At 40.6% G+C, this 24,095-nt stretch overlaps 1 protein-coding gene across 3 annotated transcripts; it reads left to right on the plus strand.

Annotated features, from left to right (window-relative positions):
• Positions 1-204: 204 nt before the first annotated feature.
• TOM1L1 (target of myb1 like 1 membrane trafficking protein) lies at positions 205-23,681 on the plus strand. 3 transcript variants are annotated; one of them, XM_038157491.1, is made up of 15 exons: positions 207-564; positions 647-731; positions 2,634-2,712; positions 8,688-8,837; positions 9,105-9,224; positions 10,807-10,914; positions 11,515-11,631; positions 14,887-15,020; positions 17,387-17,447; positions 18,856-18,970; positions 19,716-19,812; positions 20,303-20,378; positions 21,219-21,306; positions 21,574-21,646; positions 22,577-23,681. In XM_038157491.1, the coding sequence occupies exons 1-15, from the start codon at positions 297-299 to the stop codon at positions 22,635-22,637; spliced, it is 1,632 nt and encodes a 543-aa protein (XP_038013419.1). In that variant the 5' UTR covers positions 207-296; the 3' UTR covers positions 22,638-23,681. The 3 variants fall into 3 exon arrangements, with proteins under 3 accessions (XP_038013421.1, XP_038013419.1, XP_038013420.1); XM_038157493.1 differs by lacking the exon at positions 21,219-21,306 and having other exon boundaries at positions 205-564; XM_038157492.1 differs by lacking the exon at positions 647-731 and having other exon boundaries at positions 208-564.
• Positions 23,682-24,095: the final 414 nt, after the last annotated feature.

Genomic DNA, 24,095 nt, shown 5'->3' on the forward strand with positions numbered 1-24,095 from the left:
GCTGAGCCACCGCTGCCTAAGAGCGGGGGGCTCGCAGGTCCATGGGGCCGGAAAATGAGCCCGTGGCTGTATGAGGTCAGGGGGTGCTTCAGGTCCGGGCCGGGATGAGGGGCGCGGATGTGGCACCGGCGTCGCCCGAGGGCAGGGCGACATCGAGCAGCCGGCGTAAGGTGCTGATTTGAAGCGACACGAAAGACAGCTTTGGTTCCCAAGGAAGAGCTTTGCCTGGCGGGTGTCGGGGAGAGCCCTATGCCAGGGGATGCCCGGGTGGGATCCCTATTCAAGGAGAGGCCCGGATGGGACCCGACCCCGCGGGGCGGGGCGGGGCGGTGCCGGTGCGGTGCCGGGATCGGGTTCGAGGGGCCGCCGCAGCACCTGGAGGCGGCCCCGCCCGAGCGCAGGAAGGGAGCGCCCGGCGGGGCGGGAGGGAGCGGCCGGATCCGGCGGCGGGGCCGGGGCCGGGGCTGCCACCCCTCAGAGCCCGCGGGACGCTGCCGGCAGCGGCCATGGCTTTCGGGAAGGCTCCGAGGGACCCGTTCGGCACCGCCGTGGGCAGCCTGGTCGGTGAGTGGCCTCGAGCGGTGCCCTCGCGCCGCCCCCTCTGTCCCCGCCGGGCGCTGACCCGCGGTTCCCCTTGGCCTTTCAGAGCGGGCGACGCTCGGGTCGCTGCAGACGGAGGAGTGGGGACAGTTCATGCACATCTGCGACGTGATCAACGTCACGGAGGAGGGGTGAGCGAGCGGGCCGGGGGGCTGCGGGCGCGGAGGTGGCACCGGCGTCGCTCGAGGGCAGGGTGACATCGAGCAGCCGGCGTAGGACGCTGATGTGAAGTGACCCGAAACGAAATAGCGCAGGGAGCAGGTAGCTTTGGTTCCCAAGGAAAAGCTTTGCCTGTCGCGGGGCTATCGGGGCTTTACGGATTAGGCTCGGAGAGAAGCGGGCTGGGATCCTGTGCAGTGGGATCCATCCCATCCAGGTGTGCTCCCAGGACTGAGCTGGCCTCTTGCACCGAACAGCCACATCCAGGTTTGCTCAGTCACTTGCTGCTCTGAACTTCCTTGTTTCCACCTGTAAAAGGGGAAAAAAGGAAAATTGTTCTCATGTAAGATCTGCTTCAGTATTGAACTCATTCTAGCAGTGACATATTTTAACACTAGCTAGAGTTTTCTCCAGAACAATGAGGTATGGCTTACTTTCTGCACAGATGTCTTTTTTACTGTATCAGCTTTTCTCTCCTTTTCTTGTTTTGGGTTCCATGCTCTCACCCATGGTTCTTAGTACTTGGAATGTCAGTAATAATTACTTCCTTCTGGTTATTGCCATAAGCAACAGCACGCTTTGACCCTCAGTGTTAGTTTTTATGTAAAGTTTCCATGCAACAGAGCCTTTTTTAATAAACTGTTTCCTTTTGTCCACAGCTTAGGCTTGCAGAAGAGCTCCTTGTAACTTCCTCCTAGGCAGCTACTACTAGTCACTGTCTGTAACAGGATAGTAGGAGCAGCAGAACTGATTGCATCTAATTAGGCAAATGGTTATTTTAATGCAATATCCAGCTCCTGACACGAGCATTTCTAGATGTTTCAGTGGGGGAAGCAAGCAGGAGTGTGATTGTAGTACAGCTCTCTGCGAGGGAAACTTCTCCACTCCTGTGCCCCCATCTGTCACTTGATGCTCTACTGATGGCCTGGGTATGACATGATTAAAATAGAGAAATGTCTCCTATTTTTTTTCTTTTTTTCTCATGAAGTATAGTACTTCAAACAAAGAGATGCAGTAATGGTAAACACCCACTTAATTTTATTGACTTTGAAATGTTTTCAACAAAGATTTTTTTTTTTTTAAGTGAAACATTGTATTTGGGCCTATTGCTTCATCTTAGATTCTAGAGAGATCCTAAAGAGATGTTAGGACATCTTGTTTATGTTGATCATGAGTGTTGGGCTGGCCCTAATAATTGTACGCTATAGGTAGTCCATATTTATGAGGCAAAACTGCTTCCTATGTGTGATAACCTCGATACCATCTTCCATCTTTTTCCTCCTACACAGATAGTTAAAAGATATGGGGTGTATATATAGAAATGAAAATGGCTGGGTTAGAAATGCTCCTGTCTCCTGGCTGGAGTGGGTAGTCCATGGCAGTTACTCAGATGAGTTAAGTGCATCCTGCAATTATAAGATTGGAAGTTATCCATGACACCCCTACTCCTGACAGCACTCCCAGGAGAATATTTTCTCATTGCATCATATATGAAAATTGCTAGTCAACTCTTGATACATCTGGCAGTTGATATTTCCTTTCATGGAAAAAAAAATATGTAATTCTATTCTACAATAGTGGAAAAATATTTTTTGGAGCAGACTTTGCAGAGGAGAAGAACTTTATTTCTCTGCACAAGTCTCTGGAGTAATGCACAGTCTGCAGTAACAAACCTGATTCACTGCTTTGTTGCTCTACTTTAGTGCTGAAGAGATTTTGCTGAAATCAATGGGGCAATTGCTCTGGTCTTATGTGGGTGTAAGCACAGGGGTGGATTTGGTCCTGTATCTCAGGCTGGTATTTTTGGTTCTTGGATGAAGTTATGAACTAGAAAACTTCACTGGTAACTTTTCCTCTTTCATTTCTTGTCACAGGCCTAAAGATGCAGTTAAAGCACTGAAGAAGAAGCTTTCAAAAAACTGTAACCACAAGGAGATCAGGCTTACCTTGTCTGTAAGTACAGCTATATTTATATTAATTAGACACTAAGAAGGCAAACAGTCTAAACGATAAGGTGGCATGCAAATTATCCCTGACACAACTCTCCAGGATGTTTTCAGTCTGTTGTTTGTGTGTACAGCACAGCCACAGTGCAGATCAGATGGTTTGTTGGCATTCCATGGACTCCTGGATGATGCAAATTCTGGTGGTGGGCGGGGGGGGGGGGGAGGGAGTAGGGAGCTAACTTGTTCTGTGTAAAAGTATGATAGTTCTTATTTGCTCCAGTGACTGTCCTGTGTGAGCCCCACCTGCTTGTGAAAGACATAGAGGTTGGGATATTACATAAAAGCTGCATTTGACCATTCTATTACTCACCTTGTGGTGCTGATCTTAGTCAAACTAAGCACAGTGTGCAGTATTGCTGGAATGTGCTTGGTAAAAGGAAATGTTATCACATATAAATGATAAACTTGAAGGAAAAGGTAACCATGGTGAGTTAAATAAGGGAGCAAGAGGCAGAGTGAGCTATGTGAAATTCAGATGGTATGACTAAAGGTTGGGGTGTCTGGGAATATCCTCGCTTGATATGTGGCTTCTAGAATCTGACAGTGTTCCTAAACTGCCCCAGGGTTTGGGGAGCTGTTGTGATTTCAGTCAATTTAAGATTTACTGGAGTATGTTAATGCAGAAGTTCTAATACTGTCCTAAGTCCTGAGGTTCTGACTTGAATTACTCTTGACTCCCAGTAGTGCTACTGTGACAAGAGTCATATCTTTTGTATTTTAAGTTCTTAGGATTTTAGTTTTTTGTTAATTGGCTAAAAGTATTTTCTTCACCATTTCCTTTTTTGAGGTTTTAGAGGCCTATCTGCATCACTTTGAGTACTATTACTCATGGGTTTGGTATTTGTTGTGCAAAATCATAATCTATATCAAGATGTGCTGAGAAGTGATTAAAGATGGGTGATGGATAGTGTCAAATTGTAGGTCGCTTAGCAATTGCCCAAGTATCTTCTGACAAGTTAGAGATGCAGATAATTGTTAAACATGTCAATATAGACCTTCGGCTCACTCCGTTTCCGCACTTCTTCCCTGGCTTCCTCCTCCGCTGTCTCATGAGTCACATTTTTGTGTGTTCTGTGTGTTTGCATAATGGGAACACTGGCTTTCCACTGTACCTGCAATCCCTGTATCAGGTCTGTCTCCTGCAGCCCTTGTGCAGTGAGGTCCTGTTGTGACTATCTGACACAGTCTCTGCTGATAACCCAGGGTTTAGGTTTGGGAGCTGTTCCTTGAGTATTTACACTGCAGATATACCCAAGGTGACACTATAGCTTAGCTTCTGAGTATGTAAAAGTGAGAGAAGGATCTTGATCCAGGTCTATCCAAGGAAGAACTTTATCACACCAACCTAGGAGCTCATTGTCTTGCAGATGGAGCCTGCAGCAAGTTCAGCTGGGAGTACAATTCCTGTTCTCTTCCAGCCCCTTTCTCTGTCCTCACCCATTCCCATGCACACCTGTAACTTGCCTGCCAGGCAGTCACATCCTCTTGGCCCAGCTGCTGTTTTCTGTTTGCAGAGTTCTTATCCCTGTATTCCTTAATATTTTTTTCTTATTATTTGAAATTTAAATAAGTTCCAGCCTTTCTTCTAACTCTCTCTCTTTCAAGTTTTAGTTCTTGCATAAGATCTTTTATACTGTGCCTCTCCCTGTGTCTCTGGCTTTTTTCCTTTTTTTTTTTTTTTTTACCAGCACTACCATTTTTTTACCAGTACTGCCATAATTTTAGCATGTGTAAAATCTTTCCTTTGATGACCTCATTGCTAGCCATGTGTGGCTTTTACCCTTCCCATATCACTCTTCCTATGTGTTGTATCTTCTGTTTTTTTCTTGTTAATAGCCTTAATGAAATTGTTCCTGTTTTCCATTTTGAAATGCTTAGATGACAACAGCAATTAATTGCAAATGGAAAAAAAAAAATTTCAATCCCTGAAACACAAGCTGTTCCCTCCCTGTGCAACTCTCGTCTCTTAAAAATTGTTTTCCTCACAGAGTTTTGCAAAAATAAGGGTTCTTTTTTGATGAACTGTTAGTGCCTGTATTTCTTACAGTAAGTGTGGTCCTCTAGCTTTTGAGACTCTGCATCAGATTGTCTCTCCTACCTACCTTAGATAAAACTAAGAGTCTACAAATCACATTTCTTAGAAGTGCACTTTGATCCACTTCTATCTATTCAACTTTGACATCCTTGAATTTAATATTTCTAATGAAGTTGCTTAAGGAGCTTATTCCCACAGGATGCACGCTGAGTGGTGTGTGGAAATCCTCATGGAAGCAGCTCGACTGCACATGTTAGCCCTGATTCTGTTACTGGGATGTGTTAAATCTCAACAGTGTGTTCCTCCTCCTTGCTCTTGGATGATGCTTTATTTACTTGGAGGAAGAAGGCTGAGTGCCAGCTGGATAATGTGCTGGGTATGGCTTGACTTCAGGTGCTCTGAGCTGCTGAAGTTCCTATGAAGTCATGTGGATGGAGGTGTTTATGTCAGGCCATGGAGTTGCCTCATGCACAGTCTTTGATAACACCGAGAGATCAGGTCTGGCACTGAAGGTTTGAAGGTTGTGTAATCAGAGTGAAGAGAATTAGAACTTTCAGGCAGGAATCCAACAGACTGTGTGTGTGTTACTTGACTTTTTATTGCTGGTAGACTTTAGGTACATAAATTCTGTTTATGTAATGAGTACTGAGACAGCTGTTCAGTCATCTGCACAGAGCTCCCTTGGTTTTGTAAAGCATTTGCTGCAGTGCCCCAGTTCCAATCCCTGTGAGGTCTCAGGAGCTGGGCAGCACATGGGTAAATAGTTTATTGAATGTGTCCCTCTCACTCCTGCATTCAAAGCAGTGGGCAGAAATTTAAGATTAAATTACTGTTTCACCTCTGTATAATATTGTTGGAAAATATTTTAAAGGAAGTTATTTTCCCAGAGAAATTGTGGATGCCTCATCCCTGGAAATGTTCAAGTCCAGGTTGGATGGGGCCCTTAGCAACCTGTTCTAGCGAATGGCAGGGGAATTGGAACTAGTTAGTCTTGAAGGTCCCTTCCAACGTAAGCCATTCTGTAATTGCTTAGAATTAAATTTTGACGGGTATTTTTTCCTAGGAATATTTCCACTTTTCCTTTTAATCATGTGTAATTTTTCTGATGCAGAAAAAATTTAGCATGGCACATGTGGCCTTCAGATTTTAGTTTGTTAAATTAACATTTTACAAAGCAGAGGACCTAAAAAACAAAAGCATGAGAGAGTCTTCCAGCTCCTCAATTAAAAGAGAACTACTCTATTTTATTATATTTTATGATATATGCTGACAAAGAAGAAGAGGACGTCAAGTGGAAGCAAAAAAATCCAAATCTCATTGTTTGAAATGTGAAATCTGAAAAATTCAAGACTTCTGAAAATTCAGTGTTTTTGAAACCTTGCTGAACCTTGATCGAGGGTACCCAGCCCCTGCATTGTAATTGGTGAGTGGCAGCTGAAAGAGCTGCTCATACCGGTTTGGTTTAAATGCTGGCCTTGGAAAGAGCATATTGCAATTCCAAACCTCAGCTGGGCAGGCATCAGGATGTGTTCAGTGGAGTGTAATCCTGGAGACGGATTAATGGCTTGTTCCCCTTGAGTCAGAAATGTGAAGATGCAAGCCGTTCATCTGGGTTTTCTTGCAGCCACCTTGGCTCTGAGAAGTGTCTCTCACAAGCTGCACCCATTGCTCAGCTTTATGGACCAAACCTGGCTGCTTTAGATGTGCAGTGAGTCCTGAAATCTGAGTGAGGTCTCTCTTGATAAGGAACATAGCTGACTTTCTGCTATACTGACCAACTTCTCCCATTTTTTGTTTCTGCTTCACAATTTAGCTTCACCTCTCTGTAGATGCCTTTTGTCATTTTAGTTCTGTGATTCAGTCCTGTAAATCAGAAGCCTTGGATTACACAGTTTGCATCTTTTGCTGAGTGCAGATCTCTGGGATCTGTTATCCTGGAACACAGCAGCTCTGTCAATACCAGCACTTCTCACATCCTGTTTGTCATTGACAGGAAGTTTAATGGTTTGATTGAATTAATTTGCCAGTTTCCTTATTAAAAGTGTTGGTCTTGAGTTTCCATTGAGCTGTGTGGAGCAGCAGTTGGCTTGGCCAGCTTGGATCTGTGCCTTCTGGTGGAAGTGTTGGGACTATGAAATCCTATTTGCACAATAAATACCCATATTGAAATTCTAAAGAAAGGTGTTATTAGCATGAAAGTGGCTTGTTTATGAATAGTTCAGTTAAAAAGAATTGAGTCAAATTCTTCTTTTTCTTATACCAGCTTAGTTTTTCCCTGAGTGAGTAGGCTGGGCTGGCATAATTCAGTGGAGGATCCAGACCATTAGTTCAGAACTTTCATTCAGTGGGTAAATACTCAGTCCCCCAAGTAGGGAATTAATAATAAGGAGTAGTATAGCAAGTGTCCCATGCACTGGATTGAAAATACTTCACACAAAGCATCTTTGAAGTACTGCACAGGCAAATGACTTGGCTTATTAGCATGTGTTTCATGCACTCTCTATAAAAAGTAATGTTTTGAGCCAAGATATTTTTGTAATTATCTTTAAGTTAGCACAGCAGTCTGTCAGTGTCTCTTTGTTCTATCCTGTTTTCATTTTGGCGATATATTTTCTTTTGGTCTTTAACCTGTTGTCCTGTATGCTCCTGATCACACTGGGAGAAAAAACCTTGAGTCTTGGGGCTAAAAAATGGGTTACCAAAATGATTTCACTTAGTCAAATGTAGGCTGCTCTGAATAGGAAAAAAGTATACTTAACCTACATTTATCAAGATCACAATATCATCCCTTTAAATATATGTATCCTTTTGAGAATATGTTCTGTCTGTGTCATGATTCAGGGGAAATTTTGTTTCAAAACCCATGAAATTTTGCAGCCTTTTGTTAATGTCAGCCCTTTGCATTCACCTTTCTATCTTCCCTCTTACGTTGGGAGGGAAAATGAAGCAACAATTGAAGAGAAAGAAGCACAAGAATGATGATCTTTCCCCGTGTGGGTCATCACCCATCTTCAGATTTGGGCCAGGCAAGATGAGTTCTGTTCCTGATTCTGCATCTGATCTAATTGATCCCAGTTTCCTGTCAAGTCCCAGGTGACTGGGATGTAATGGCAGTTTTTGACATCTCTTCTGCAAAATGAGAATTGTAATCAGCCACCTCCAGATCTAGAAGGGAGAATGATGTCGTTACCACATCCTGCTGTGTTTGATAGGGCAGGCACAGTGCTTGCAGGGATCCTGTTCTAAGCATTTGAAGCATGGTTTTGGAAGTAGACTTCTCTCATGAAGATGAATCTGAGAATTGGAACATTTCAGCTCATTCTGTTTCAAATCAATGTGACCTTTGAAACGTGTGGAGAAATTGTGCTCCAAGTTGGTGAATTTGTTCTTTCCTATTTTATCATTAGTCTCTAACAAGGCAGATTAGAGGACAGGCATTTAGTAATCTGATTTTCTTCTCTTGCAGAGCTCTTCAGAATCTGTCAGACCAGGGTACCTATGTGCTAGGCAGTGATTTAATTCTATTGCTGAACCTGTACAAGTAATTTTTTTAAGGTATGGGCAGATTTCCTGCTATTAAGGTACCATCTGTTCATTAGGTGCTGTGACATAGAAACAAGTGTGACCATGCTTCTCTGTTAAAAATAGTGTCACTGTGGCTGGCACAGCTCCTTTGAACTGTGGAGGTATAACAGAGCACACAGGAAGCTGCTGTTTCCCTGAAGTGACCTCATTAGGCATTCTAGTGAGCAGTTGTCTGTTCATATCCATTCCTGCTCTTCCATATAATTCCTTGAAACAAATTAAACAAAAAGAAAAAAAGGCTGTCAAATTGGGGGGTTTTCCCCCCTATTCTTTGTGTAATTGAAGGTTTTTTGTGTGTGCAGCTGCTTGAGATGTGTATGGAGAACTGTGGCCCAAGATTCCAGTCTTTAGTTGTGAAGAAGGATTTCTGCAAAGACAAGCTGGTGAAACTGCTGAACCCACGATACAACCTGCCCATTGATATGCAGGAGAAAATCCTGACCTTTATCATGGTGAGCCTGGAGTAAACTGTGAGTGTTCACAGTGTCTCTGCCATGTGGTAAATGTTTAATTGTCCAACCTATTTAAATCCTGGGAACCTCTTCTGAAAGCACACCTTAACTCTGGAGCTGTTGTGGTTCCTGTTGCACTGAATGGAGTTATCCAAAGTGGAAGAAGGGAATGACCTGTCTTTAGGACCATATGTTTTAAAAGCATTTGCCTGACCCACTGACTGGCCATTTCTGTGACTGTTACTGTCCCTGATATTTCAAAACCAGGTTTGGGCACAAGGTTTTCAAGGGATGGTGGATGTGAGCGAAGTAAAAGAAGTTTACCTAGAATTGCTGAAGAAAGGAGTGGAGTTTCCATCCTCTGACACCAGCAGTGGTGGATCTAAGGTGAGGATATACAAGGGCACTTCAGAATTGGGATGTGTGAATTTTGTGGGACACAGAAGGTGTGTTTGATCTGGCTTTTTTTTAATTTAAATGCTTCAGGGCAGAATATGACCAAATTACTTAAGCACATGAGCAGGAATCAGTTTCAGTTATAGCAGCTAGGATAACAACAAAGAAACCTGACCTATATAGTAGTTTACTTCATTTTCAAGTACAGATTCATGGATATGTTCTCAGAAATGAAGCATCTCTGTCTTGAGACTTTAAAGGATCTGTGCATGCTGTTTACTTCAAAATAAATGAATGCTTAGTGCTCAAAATTTGTCAGCTTCTGAAAGCCTCAACAAAAATGAGTAAGGTTTTCACAAAAACACATACTGTTGAGGGTATGAGCATCATCTATCTTTAAGATTAAATGGAGAGATGTAGAAATCCATAAGAAAATAATACTGTCTTTGTATCTCTCCAGCTTTGCACAGTAAGTGTTACTTAAGCCATGTCATAGGTAGTATTGTGTGGCATTTAGGACATTAAATATAAGTATGGCTCGAACATTGTGCAGCACCTTGAAATACAGTACATGGTTTAATGCCTTTCTTTCTAGATTTCTCTTTTTATTTAGACAAATTTTCACAAGAGCTTTGAGGCAGTGTGAAAGCCATCCATCACTGTGTGGAATCTTGCAGTTACAGAACTTGATGTCTATAATCAGTGCAGACAGGAATAATTCAGATTTATTCTGAGTTTATCTTCTGGTTGAATAGTGGAGTGTGCAAAAGCTTATGTATTTAAAGGTTGTTTGAATAAGCTGTGTGAAGAATGCTCTCTCTTTTCTTCTGTGTGAAGAAAATCTCTCTAAAATAGATGCTATTTTTTTCCCTCGCCTAGTGCATTAGAGATTGTTTTGTCTACCTCATGTACTTGCCAGTAAAAATAAGTGGCATACCTTCTTAGCAGACCTGAATACAGTTTTTACCTTAGTCTCCAGGTTTGTCTTAGCAGACCTGAATACAGTTTTTACCTTAGTCTCCAGGAAGTGAAGGGTTTGTAGTGTATAGTGCAGGCTGCGGTTTACATTTGAATTTTTTGAGCAGTCAATTCGGATGCAATGCAGGTGAACCTTTCTCAGGCTGTTTCTGCTTTTCAGTCCAGGAGGCTTTTGTATTTTACCTCTGCAGAGACCCAGACTCAGCCCTCCAGCCTTTCTACTGCTTCCAAGTGTGATCACATTCCAAATTGTCCTTCATTGCAAAATTGCAATGGCACTCTGGGAAGGACTCTTTGCTCTTAAAAGGCTTAATTATCCCTTGCTAGCCTGTTCTTAAGCCATTCCCACTTCATCCTGTGATGGAACTTTTTTGCAAACCCTTTCTAAAAATATTTGATTTTCAAGCCTCATTTCATTACAAAATAGCCATTAGATTTATTTTTTTAAATAGGACTTGGTCAACAAATTCCCTGGGAGCACTGATGATGAGGAAGTTCCTGCCCAGTTGTGTAATCTGAGAGATGTTCCTCTCTCAGCAGGATGCCTGCTGCAATTTTGTTCAACCGAAGCTCTGGTTTTTTTTTGTTTTCACAGATTTCACCCCAGCCTTGTGCAAAGTCATTCCCATCCTCTGCCAGTCCTGCCAAATGTTCCTTCCTGCCTCTTCCCACAGGCCCAACGTTGTTGTTGACTCCAGAGCAGGTGCAGCACTACAGGTTTAGGGGAGGGTGGGTCCACCTGGAATGTGCTGTGAATGAATGGCTTGAGCAGCCTGGGTGCCCCTGGAGGGACCCTCAGTGCACAGGGTGTAGCTCTGGGCTCCTGCTGGATTTGTGGAGTTACTACTCAAGTGTGTGGATATCTAATCACATCTTGCAGTGCTCTTATGCAATTTGATAAAAGCTTGTTCAGAGATAAGTGAGAAAGCCGTGTAAAACTGATTTCACTTAAGGTTTGTGTGAAGAGGTTATTATAAAAAGCAGGAAGGAAAGGACAGTTCTCTTGCATTCCTACTTGCCCTGTATGTAACTAAAAGGAGGAACAGTAACATCAGTGAGAGGGATTAACTGTAAGGAAAACAAGTAGTGCTATCAGGCTTGGATCTTAGTTTGAGTGCACATTTAAAAGCTGAACTAATTCTGTTCACTTCCATGTCATGTTACCAGAGTAAAATAATGCTAATTGATAATAATAATAATAATGCATATTATACCTAATGGGAAAGAAAGTGTGTATTAGATGTAAAAAAATATTCTGCTTGCTCTGTTCACCTCACAATATTCACCTGTTGAATTCCAACAGATTGGGAAACTGTACAGTGAACTGGATATGGCAAAAATGAATGTGAGAGTCATGTCATCAATATTGAAAGAAAATGTTCCTGGCTCTGAAAATCCGGATGATATGAATCTTTTACAGGTACATGATAATTCATTTATGGGGCTATTGGTTTGGTTATAGCTGCTTTTTAAAGTGTTATATCTTGTCTTTTAACATCTGGACTCAGATTGACAAATGGAACCCAACAACAGGTTTCTATCTCTCCTTTTGCTCAGCTTTCTTTCATCTCCTTCACCATCCCTTTGACATCTTGATAGTCAGGAAAGGACAATACATCTTGCAATGCAAATTTAAGCTCTAGGGAATTCCATTGGCAAAGGAATTTCATAATGGAGCGTTCTCTGTTGAGCATGTTCTGTCAAGCAGCCCCGTGAACATTCCAGCTGGAGAATAGATGATGAAAGTGTCACTCTCATATGCATCCTGGAGTTTGCAGAGCTCTCTTTATTATCACCAGTCCCTTAGGGGCAGACTGAGGGCCAGTGAAGAATATGAAGCATTGGCTTTTTGTGTGACCTCAAAGATTGGGAGCTTGCTGTGCTACAGAGGAATTCATGTGCTCTTTAAGTGTAGCCTGAAGGAAGTGTATTGCAATAGTCCAGTGATGTGACAGTGAACCTGTACATGCTCCTTCTGTGATATTATGTGCTTATGCTGTATCTTCCAGTTCAGAAATTAAAAGTAGTATTACTTCAGCATTGCAATAGTAACCTATGTTAATGGAAGCTTGAAGGAACCTGTGGGTTTCGGGCTCTAAATCCCCCCGGCTAGCTTGGGATTTAAGCCCACACGGATCCTACATGGACGAAGTAAAGGACGAGAAGCGCTCTTTCTCCACGTGGTTCTGATGTCCTGTTTATTAGCTGGAAGGGGACATCTGCATCGTAGGGTTTCCAGGTGAAGAAGAGAGCGAGCTCCAATCTCAAGGGACATTTATACCTGCAGAATGGGAGGCGGGGACGGAAGGCCGCAGCCAAGGGGACACAGTGAGGAAGGGCAAAGGGAGGGGCTTCAAGGGACAAGACCACCTTATCCGAGGGATACACCATCTGAGGAAAGGGGGGAAGCATTTGTATAACACAACACCCAGTGCAGTATCCAAATAACAATCTAGTGCATCACAACAGAAGCTTTTTGGTTTCATGTTGTCTCTGAGAACTTTAAAAGCTTTTACTACATCCTTCTGTTTCTAACCTTACCTCCAAACTGCTGCAATGAGGAAGCATTTTTGACAGTTTTGCAGCATTAAGTGTTTTGAAGAACTGATCTAATTTTTGCAAGCCTAGAGTGTGCTTCTCCTCCCCAGTGTAGAAATTTTCCTGTGCAATGAACCCTTACTGGGTGCTGTTGAGAATACACTGTTTAATTAATCTTGACCACCTCTGTCCAGTCCCTGACAAGGCTGGGAAACTGAAAAAGTTTCTTTTATTTCCTGTCTCCTGCCATCACACTTCTGTATGTGGGTGCACAGATTGAGCTGCCTACAGTAAACCAGTGGATTCTTACTGACACTCCCAGTAATAAAATTGTTGGCAAAGGGTTGAGGACAGGGTGTGGAGTTCCCATATGTAGGAGAGTGAATGAAAACTCATTCCTTTCACTGTTGTTCTTTCCGTTCTTTTTCCCCTGTGCACGGAGTGGTGTAAAACATCAGGCACGGCCAACCTATTCCTTGAACAATGCTTAATGTTCTCTTTTTGTTTGTGGCACTACCTGGAAGGCTTGGATTGGACCTCTGTTGTCACAGAACAAAGTCCTTTATTAAAAGAGCTGCTTATTTAGACTTTGAGTGAGTTGGAGACATTGATTTTAGTACTTCAGATTATCTGGAGTCCCTCAATAAAAACTGTAACAAGGTGAACTTGATCAGTGTTCACAGTTCTTTATATTCATTAGTGGCCAGGCTCCTCTCCCTGTTTTGGACAAGGTTTAAGATAACATATGTAACTGGAAATATTGTGCTGGCCAATAACTGTAGTTAAAGAATAGCTCAGGATCAGACAAGAAGAGTAACAAACTTTTGTACTGGATGGTGAATAGACATAATGAACAAATAGTGGATGTACAGGAATTTTGGTCCAGCTGGTAAGAATTAGCACAAATGTATTGGAATCACTGATGACTGTTATTCCAGCTGCTACTCCATCATTGTAAAACTCCAGTTTTCAGACAAATCCATGCCTGATATTAGTATCTCAATTTCCTTGAGTATTGAGTATTGACACTTGCCAGTCTGCTTGCGTAATGGAGTCTTTAGAAATATACATTTTTTTAAAATGTGGATCACATAGTAAAGTGTGCAGTTGGGGAGATTTCAAATGTAATTACAGACATTAGGGTGAATACAGTTTTATCCTGGGCTGTGAAGCTACAGTACTGAAAAGTACAGCACTCTGCAATCCTGACACAGATTTAGCAAAGGGATGCAAATTTCTTTTTAAGTAAATAATTGATTTATGTGAAGTATTGTATTTTTTGAGGAAAAATCAGATCACTTAGAACATCAAAGCAATTTCTGAATATTAGTGTGCAAATAGAGTCATTTCCCCCCTCCTTTTTTTTGGTTTTTTTTTTGTTTTTTTTGTTTCTTTAAGCAGAGCCAGCCTGCATTTGCAAATATAGTCTGAGGGAGAAAAAATGTTGGAGTTAAAGTTCCTGTTGCTAAAGAATTTCTTTCTTTGAACGTGCAAAATCTGCAGAGGGGAGTAATATAAACAGACTGTCTTCCACTTCACCAGGCAATAATGCAAAATTCTGCTTAATAAACTCTCATAATTCTCCTATCTGATGATTCTCTAAGGCCTGTGTTACTTTCTCAAAAATCTATAGATTAAGTTTATCCAGACTTCCCACTTAAACAAATAGTTGGAGCTTGAGATGGTCAGAAATGCTCTGAGACATTTAGACTAATATTGTATTTTCTTCAAGCAGACATTGAACAGGATTATGTCCAAGTATCCTGCTGAGTTTAATCAGCTTCAAGCAGGATCAAATCACATTGGCTCTACATCACCCAGAGGGGTCCTTATTATTTTGCAATTTGTAATTTACGCTTTAGAGACACATATATCTTTAGAAATGAAGGTGGGTCAAGAGGTAGGGATTGTGTAGGAGTGATGTGGTGCTGGGGGTTGTGATCCTGCATTGCAGAGATCAAGGACTCGGACATTGTTCCATTTGCAGTGGTTGGTACCTGTGTGGTTTGTGTAAATTAAGGAATGTTACTTGTGATTCTGCAGTGCTTTAGTGTCTTATCATTCATCTCCAAAACTGACACACTGAGAGACCACAGTCACGATTTTTAGTTTTTTTCCTTCCCTTTGCCTTGGGCAGAAATTGTACAAGACCTGTCGGATGATGCAGGAGAGGATCATGGAATTGTTGGTGACAGTGGAGAATGAAGATGTGATTGTTGAGCTAATACAAGTAAATGAAGATCTGAATAATGTCCTCCTGGGACATGAAAGGTAAGTGCAGGGCCTCTCTCCTCACATTTGGAATCCTACCTGAATAAATACATTTATTGGAGAGATGTTCCCTATGCCTATTGTTGATCCTCCCCATGGAGACAGATTTTATCCTAAAATTCAGAAAAGAAATATGATTACAAAAAGAGAAAATTATGTATTCGCTGCCTCCTAAACACCCCAGAAATGGTTCTGGAAAGTAGTTAGGAAACATTAGAGTGGTATAAAGCAAGTTAACAGCATAGGCAGGAAATCAGATGGAGGCACACAAAAATAATTTGGAATTTGACATCCCTTTTTGGCACAGTCCAAAAACAGCTGCTACAAATCCTTTGGTACTGGTGCTTATCTCTGTTAGGTGTCTGTGCTTCCAGAAAAGAATACTTGTCCTCCTTCCTAAACAATTTTGACAGCTTTACTGCAGGAATTGGCCATAGAGCAGCCTTCTGCCTCATTGCATGCTTAGGAGAGTTGCTTGCTCTTCTCAGCTGGATTGAAACATAGTGTTCTGTTTGTCTTACAGCAGAAAATGTTTCTTTTTTTCACACATGAAAGCACAGCAGTACTCCTGTTGACATCCTGGGTATTTGTCTGTTATGGCACTAGTAGCATGAATGGATGCTGGCAAAACTGAAATTAGTTTTCAACTTAAAATTCCAGTGTTGTTCCCCAAAATATCATATAAGTATACTTATGGAGAGTGTTCTGATTTAATAGGAAATACACTTCCACATTAAGAAGCTGATCTCTTCCATGGCTAAAAAGTGTTCTAGGAATCATTATGCATCAAGTGCAATTGTTCTGTATTAAATTTAGCAAATTTGTATAATTTAGTCATCTTTTCTTTTTAATCCTGTTCTGAGTGCTGCACTGAAAATATCAGTAATTCTTCTAAGTGTCAGGCATAAACTTTGGGCCTAATCATGACAATGTTAAGTTTTCATTTTTAATCTTGTCTACTGTAGTGTTGGTGGATTTTACAGCAGCTATCTTGAAAGAACTGTGTGCTCACTTCTTCCTTTAGGAGGTTTTTCCTTTTAATAAGCAAAAAAGGAATTTTATTCAGCTTTTGTGTAAATCCACTGAAGTCAGATGTGAGCTTACATTTTTGTTACAAGTGATGAATACTGTTCAGGCTGGGAACCCCAAACTGTGAATAGGAGTTTGTGGATGTAATTCAACAGATTCCTCACTAAAGATATGGTGATGGAAAGAATTATTGATTTGGACAAAAGACTACTGTATGCTAGTAATGTAATGCTATGGTTTGTATGGTACAGGTCTTCCTGAGTGCAAATCCATTGCACTTCAGAGTGGATAAGTACAAAAATGTATCTGGCTAATTTTGTGTTGCATAAGATTTGTTCTTTGGATTTCCCTCTGAACAATGAGGTGTGTAAAGGACCAACCAGTTTTAATGAGCTGCATCGCTTTCACACTGTGCGTGTTGTTGGAGGATGAGTCGTGCTGCATTTTCTGTTTCTGATTATTAATGTAGAGTCCAAATTAAATCCAGAGCAATCTCAACTGTGCAAGCAACAGCTCATGTATGTAACAGTGCCTCCCTCTAGTGTCTCTGCAGCTTCTTGGTTCTTCCTGGATTTCAGATAAATACTTTCTGCTCTACAGTTGGAAAGGTTTTTTTCCTGCCATTTCTTCATGCATCTATCCTCTTTTTCTGGGCCTCCCTAGTACAGTGACCCTAAATAGCAAATACAGTTGGATAAACTGTCCATGCAACTCAGGGCTCCTGGTGCTGAAACAGTGACTTTCCAGCTGCTCAGTGTCACCTGTGTGGGTCTGCTCTGGACCCACAATAGCACTGTTACCACTCCTAGAACATACACATTTATGCAGATAGATTTTTTGTTTGTTTCCATTTTTAAAAAAGTTATTGCAAAGGGCTGTGTGCCAGAACAGGTGTGTGGTTTGTCCTGGGAGGGCATGAGGGAATGCCCAGAACTCTGAGGACAGAAGGCTTCCTGGGATTTACCTGAAAGTGTTCTCGTCAGGAGGAGTTGGATTTAGCACAGTGCATGTTCACAGTTACCTGCCTAGTGTGAACAGAGACAAACCACTGTCAGAGGAGCCTTGGTTTTGTTTAGGAACAAGGAGATGGCTGTCTCCAAATGTGGGGCCAGGAACAAACCAGCTGGTGTTAGTTGTAGGAGATATCAGGACCACAGCCCTGGAATGGGAGTCAGATTGCCCATAAAGCCAAGTGCCCCAGAGACAGCACCTGGAGTTCTTGTTTGGTGCTTCTGGAGTCTTTTGAGAATCAAAAGTTGATTATAACTGGTTTCATATTTTTCTGAAGCACAGCACAGGAATGTAGGAATGAACATTTAACTCTGCACCTTCAACAGGTTCTCACGGAACAGAGTTCGTTTCCTGGAGAACCAGAGGATACAGCGGGAGCGGGAGGAGGTAATTAAGGATGCGCCCCTGAACTGCAGGCCTTTGCTCTTCCTTGTGAAAAATACACTTCTGATACATGCAGAATTTTATTCTCTAGTTGAGAGGTACAGGAGACAGAAGAGTGGCATTACTCTTACTGATTTTTTTCAAGTCTCACTTGCAGAATTTCATGTAAATTCATGTAACTAAAGTAGCAAATAATGTCAAATGTAAGAGGGAAGCTTGGGCATGAAAAATGAGAGAGAGATTTATTCAAATGCTGATTTATTGCCTCTCCAGCTAAGCACAATTATCTGCCATGCAAAAAATGAGAAACCATAGGTTCTTTTCATTTGTTTCCTGTTAATGATCTAGAGACTGAAATACTGCTGCACTTTGAGAATTCACTTCTTCTATTGATTTTTTTTTTCCTGAGTCAAAGCTTTTTCTGAATTGTGAATAATGGCTTGGAGCAAATCTTTAATGACTGTCATTTATTGATTGATAATTATGGTTATTAATTATATTGCCCAAAGTAGTTTTGCACATGTTTCACCTTCTTCTAAGCCATAATTGTGCAGTCATTTGGGACTCAACATGAAAATGCATTGTGAATGCTGAAATACTGCTGACAGTTATTAAAAAAAGGTAAAAGACAGTCTTGTTTTCCTTGAAAAGCTGCTATTACTACAGTCTGGTTATGTAGGTGGATGGTTTTGCTTGATGGAGCCACAGTTGGGTTAGTTAATAATCCAAATGGTGCAGTCTGTGAATTTGTATATTTTTAAGCAGACTGTGAGTTTAAAATGCATCATCTTTAATTTATTTATTTTTCATCTAGTGTTACCAAACTGGTATGATTCAAGCATGTGGTTTTAGTAAACCTTTGGCTGCCTATGTTTTTAATTCCAACACATTCACAGGAGAAAGGAAGGGAGCTCTTTTCTATGTCCTAGGAAACATTATTGTGGTTTTGATTTTTTTTTTTCTATCCAAAAGGGACTGGAAAAAGTCCATCTCCTAAGTACATATCAAATCTCATTAACACAAGTAAGTAGCATGAAAAGAATTGTACAGGATTGATCAGAAAATCAATATCAAACCTGTATCTAAACATTCGGAATGGCTTTATAGAATTGAGTCCTTTCTATTTTCTACTTCAGAACTGGTTTTCTTTATTTTTTGAAATTGATCTTTTCTGAAGTGCATATTTGATTTCATTAGCTACATTTCACCCACACAGAGTCCTGATCTTCTCTTATACTTACCAATTTTTAATATTAAGATTTTAAAAGTTTATGTTTTGTGAAAACAGCAATTTGCTTAAAACTATGCAAGGTAAAAAAAAAAAAACCCAATGCAAGTTCCTTAAAAAAAACCAAACAAAACAAAACACCAGGAAAAACCCCACATAACTTATTCTTTTTCAAATATTAAGCTGTACAGGAAACAGCCGTCTGCTCCCTCAAGTGATCTACTTGGCCTCTCCATAGATTCTCCATCTTCTGTGTCTGCAGTGCTGCAAAGGGACCCAGCAGTGTCTCCTTCAGGAAGTAAGTGGTGAAGGAAGTTCCCTTCCACTCTGATTCCCTAAAACCCACAAGAGTTTAGTGGAGGAATCAATAAGTTCCTTGTAAGAAAGAAAAAAAATATACTCCTTAACTTTAAGGATGTTCCTTAAATTTTCTTAAAGGGAGAATTGAAATGTGTCTATAGGAACAAAATTGTAAGGTATTGTAAGGTTGCCTGTAATTTTTTTACAATAATCTTTCTCCCCTTTTACATATATTTGAGCAATAGACTATGCTCTGTTTTCTACTGCAGTGAGGCATTTAAAACACTCTGGTAGCTGCTTGTTCAGTAGACTTGGCAGGAAGAAACAGGAGTTTTTTCAGGAGTATTAGAAAGACTTGGTTTCAAGTACCCTGAATTACTATTTGCGGAAGCCCCTCCTTTACCTGCTTTAGGGAAGTCCATATACTAAAGCTAAAGGTGTGAATCTCCCCGGGAATAAATCCCTAGATTTCCATTTTCATCCTTTACAAATAGCAACAAGAGTTTCAAGTGGTATCTATCATGTAGAGCTCTGCTGATGCTCTAAATATAGAGATAAATACCTTGGATCTAAGACTTTTCAGAGTCATTAAAATTTGCCTTTCATGTGATAAACAGCAATCCATTTCAGAAGCTGAATAGGCCTTCTAAACAAAAACTTTACTCTTTTAGTGTTCAAAGTATAAGTAGCTACTTTTGCATAATAATATTTAAATTACCATTAACTATCACTTTGAATTTCAGATGGCTTATCTGCACACCCTGAAGATAAAACCAGGTCTCATCCATCACTTTACCCACAGCTGGATTCAGCAACTCCTACGAAAGCTCATCAGTCCCTGTGAGTAGTCTCTTTTCAAAGAACAGGAATGGATAACAGATCCTTAGTGGTATTAGTGCTCTGTAATTGAATATAGGAATCTCTGAGGACACAGATTTACTACTTTTACATATTTGTCCAGTAAAACAGGTGGAAGTTCCCTCTGTGTTAGACATTGTTTAAGAGGGTTCAAAATACACTTATACACTTATGCCTGCATCACTGTTTTGTCATAGACAGACATAATTGTACTTGACTTTTGGCAGGGAAAGGGAGAAACATGAAACAGGTCAGGAAAAGAGTTCAAGACAGGGGAGGTGTCGTTATAATTCATGTGCATGGGACACTGGTCCATCTGCCCATGCTGCTCTCAGTTGTAACACACAGAAAAGACAGATCAGCTAAAAATAATGGAACAATCAGAATAAACAGTTCTGATCGTTCCTTACATTCAATGTCAGATTTTGATCGTTTGATCATTTCTTATACTCAATGTATTGCTCTCTCCTAGATTTGCAGCTGAAGCACAAAATAGTTTAAGCGGCCCAGCTGGACACACATATAGCAACATGAACACATATAGCAATGTGAGTAATACTTATGTTCGGGATGATCATTCTTGTCTGGCAGCTGTCAAATGAGAATTTCTGGATTTACCCCACTGCAAAGATGCAAAGATCTCTTCTGTGGCCCTTCTCCATACCTCAGGGAATATTCTACTTGGTAACTTGGTCAAATTTCCTCTTTTGCTGCCACAGATCCTAATGTGGAAGCCTGTTTCCTGGGGTCCAGCACAATCCCAGGGGAATTCGCAGAAAGCTCTTGCTCTATATGTATTTAATTTGTTGCTACGCAAAGCAAGCTGAGCTCTCCTCCTGTTGCTATGATGTTACTCTGGTGTACTTTCTATCACAAATAAGATACTAAAAACAAACATACAAAAAACTCCCAAAAACCTCAAATCCTCCACAAAAAACAGCCCATGAAAAAAATCACTTAAACCCCAAGTATAGTGCAGGACAAATGTCATGCTGCAGAGAAGCACCCATGACAGAAGGAATGGAGAGAGCCTGAAGGGACTTTGAGGTAATGTTATAAAGGCAGTATGAAATAGAAAAGGTGAGAAGCAGCTCCCAAACAAACATGCACAGTCCTTATTTTAATCTGCAAATAAAAGCAGATGTTTGAATCTGTGTGGTAGAACAAGTCACACAGAAGTAAATTATACACATGTGCTATAGAACACTAAATGTTGCTTTGAAGGTTGTGTGGAGAACAAAGATTAATTGGGTTGCTATCTTTTGGCCTTGGAATTTTACCTGCAGTAGTCAGGGAGTTTAAAGTTAAGCCAGCAATTAATGTAAGTTAGGTCAAACCAGTTCTCATGGAACAATCTGTTTATGCATTGTTTTGCTTAATGTCCTTAGTTGACGACTCTTTTAAGCCCAGTGCCTCTGAACCCAGTAAATCTGCAGGCTGGACAGACTGTGCCATCAAATGGACCATCACCAGCAGGTAGTAAATACTGCAAATCACCTCTTTCATGCTTCCTTTTCTTGTTAGAACCTAAGGCCTTTACATAATAGTGTCAGTGACTAGGAACAGCAACAAGCATTGACAAAGTCATATTGCACATGGATTCCATTACACATCTGTCCATTTTAGCATGCAAAGCAGCTGAGTCGCAGATAATGTGCTACTTTCAGGAAGACACAAAAAACATGCAGTAATCATGCTTTTCATTCTCATTTAAATCTGGGTGTGTCTGTCTCTATTCTTCAGCTACATCAAAGAACAAGTCACAGTCACCTCATTACTATGAGATAATGGAATTTGATCCCTTGGCTCCCACTGAGTAAGTAACTTTTAAAATAGAATTTTTAGTAACTTTTAAAATTCTGTGTTACCAAAGGCAAAATAGCTTTTTCTTCTGAGAGGAATACCAGACCACTCTACTTAGGCTGAGTTAACTGGCCAGCTGCAACATTGATGTAAATGACAGTGGCTGCATTTTGTATGTTTTCTTCAAATATTTCTGGCATAACCAATTAAGGAATAAACTGTAGTGTGCTCATTAACTGACATCTGTAAAAATGGAAGAGTAATGCTCTGTCAAAATTACTAAAATCCTATCCAGTGATATAGAAAGGTGAAGGAAATATAGTCATTGTCCTGCTGGAGGAAGCTGATTGAACTTCAGCACAGGTAGTTCTGGAACAAGGTAAACAAAGGAATTCATGTTCATAGCAATTGTGTTTTTTAGAGTGTTTTTGTATTGCATATGAAAAAAATCCTTAATTTAAATATAAACTACAAAAGGGAATGGATGCTGTGTCTCTCCAGAAGGCCAGAACAGTGAGATAGCAAACTAGTACAAAACCTAAGAGATGGCAAACTCCCCTTTCTAACAGTAAATTGCAAAAAAAAATTGAGCTGTCTGTACAAAACTTATTTCTAAGGAGCCACTGTATTTTGAGGTGGAGAAATATCAACAAAGCTTCCATTGGTTTTTTTTTTTTAATTAGTGCAGTAATTGCACAGTAGTCCACTTGCCATTTGTGTTTTGCAGTCCTGTTCCCAAACTTGTTTGAACAAATGTGACAGTATCCAGAGGTTCCTCGCTAAATGTACAATCAGATAAACAGAGCAGGGTTGGCTTTTTTGTTTCCATGGAAATCTGGGCATCCTGCAAGGGAAGCTACACTGTAAACTTTGGGCAGGATTTCCCTGGTGCCATTTGTCAAAATGAAATGTGATGTAGGAGTCACCCCTTCTCCTCTTTCAGAGCTATTTATGAAGAAATTGATGTTGTGCTGAAGACAGAAGTTAAAAAGAACACAGCCTGAACGTGGAGGTGGAATCCTTTCCTGAACACTCTAGTGCTGGTCCTGTGCAGTGCTTCCTGTAACTATAAGTGAATAACAGAAGAGGTTTTGCATTTTGACACAGTAATTAGTGCTGGAGTACTAAGCTGTGTGCAAGTTGAAGAGTTACTTGGCTCCACACCTTGACAATTTGTCCTAAATGTTCAGCTGTGTGTTCTTCAAGGTCACTTGCATGGTTATTTTAAAATATTTTGGGCGCCTGTAAAATGTGACTTCCAAATTCACCTGTGTATGAGTAAGACTTGACACCTGGCACAAGTAAAAAGAGACACATTACATTCACAGAAACTGCAAAATCCAGTTTCTCTTTTGGCCTCACTGCTATGTTCATCTCCCTAGAAATCTATAAGGGTGTTTTGAGATACAATTTTTTTTTCCCTAAAATTTGCCCCTTAATAGATGTCTGAAGATGTGCAGTGTTACTTGTCTACATCCTTAATACAAATTTTCCTTTATTATTTTCTTCCTAAAAACCCACAGAATAGTTGGATTTTTTTCTTGGGAAGAACCTAAGCTGGTACACAAAGTGTTGTCATCCATAATTAACAGAACGGGAAAAACCTGCTTGTTTGTTGTTGCTTTTCTTTACTCAGTAAGTATTGGAGGGGGATCAGTTGTTTCTTTCAATATTCCTGCCCTGCAGAGATTCTTCTGGTGAAGGAAAAATTAATCATCTACAATGCAGATGGGCAATAGTTACCCATTTACTTTAATTAAGTTGTTTAATCCTGTTAATAACTATTTTATCTTTTATTAAGTGCCTTATCTATTTTAATGCTGAATGTAAACTGTGCACTTTAACAGGTATAGTTCTCTGAATTTATAGCTGATACAAAATTTGAGAACTTAGTTCATGTTCATACCAGATAAGCTAGTTTTTTGTGAAATAACTGCATTTTAAACATTCCTTATGTTAACTGTTTCAGGATAAGTAGTTCTCAGCTGCTTTTGCAATTTTTATAGCATAAAATTCCAAATAAAAGCAAATGCTTACTGAGAAGTAAACTCTTATTGCTTCCAAGTTTTTCTCTATTTGTGTATTCCCTGAAATAAAAATGTAGGTAGCATTGGAAGTATTTTAGTGTGAAACTGTGCAGTTTGCTGCAGGACCATTAGAACAACTTCTATCCAAAACACAATCTTGAAAGAGTCTGGGAGTTTTGTAAGTTGAGGTGAAAAGGTGAGTTGCTTTACTTTCATTTTTCTTGCATATTTGCAGTGGTCTGGACAGCAGCCTGAGAAAACAGCTGAATATAGGATTGGAGGTGGATTGATTCTTTTAATTTTTCCCCTACAGCTGGGTCGTATTTGCAGAACTCCTATAGTGAGGGGTAACAAATCAAACTGAGCTGTTGCAGTGTAATCTATAATGGGCAATTGCTAATGGAACCTCTCTGTGTTTGAAGCAGCACAATGGTT

The sequence above is a fragment of the Motacilla alba genome, chromosome 18, assembly GCF_015832195.1.
Source record: "Motacilla alba alba isolate MOTALB_02 chromosome 18, Motacilla_alba_V1.0_pri, whole genome shotgun sequence".
Taxonomy (NCBI): Eukaryota; Metazoa; Chordata; class Aves; order Passeriformes; family Motacillidae; genus Motacilla; species Motacilla alba.

What these genes read in the sequence shown, in the direction of transcription:
- TOM1L1 (XM_038157491.1), top strand. Translation starts at nt 297, where the DNA reads ATGGGACCCGACCCCGCGGGGCGGGGCGGGGCGGTGCCGGTGCGGTGC. An exon ending in GTCCTCCTGGGACATGAAAG is followed by an intron (nt 15,021 to 17,386) that starts GTAAGTGCAGGG and finishes CACCTTCAACAG; the next exon opens with GTTCTCACGGAACAGAGTTC. An exon ending in GATCCCTTGGCTCCCACTGA is followed by an intron (nt 21,647 to 22,576) that starts GTAAGTAACTTT and finishes CTCCTCTTTCAG; the next exon opens with AGCTATTTATGAAGAAATTG.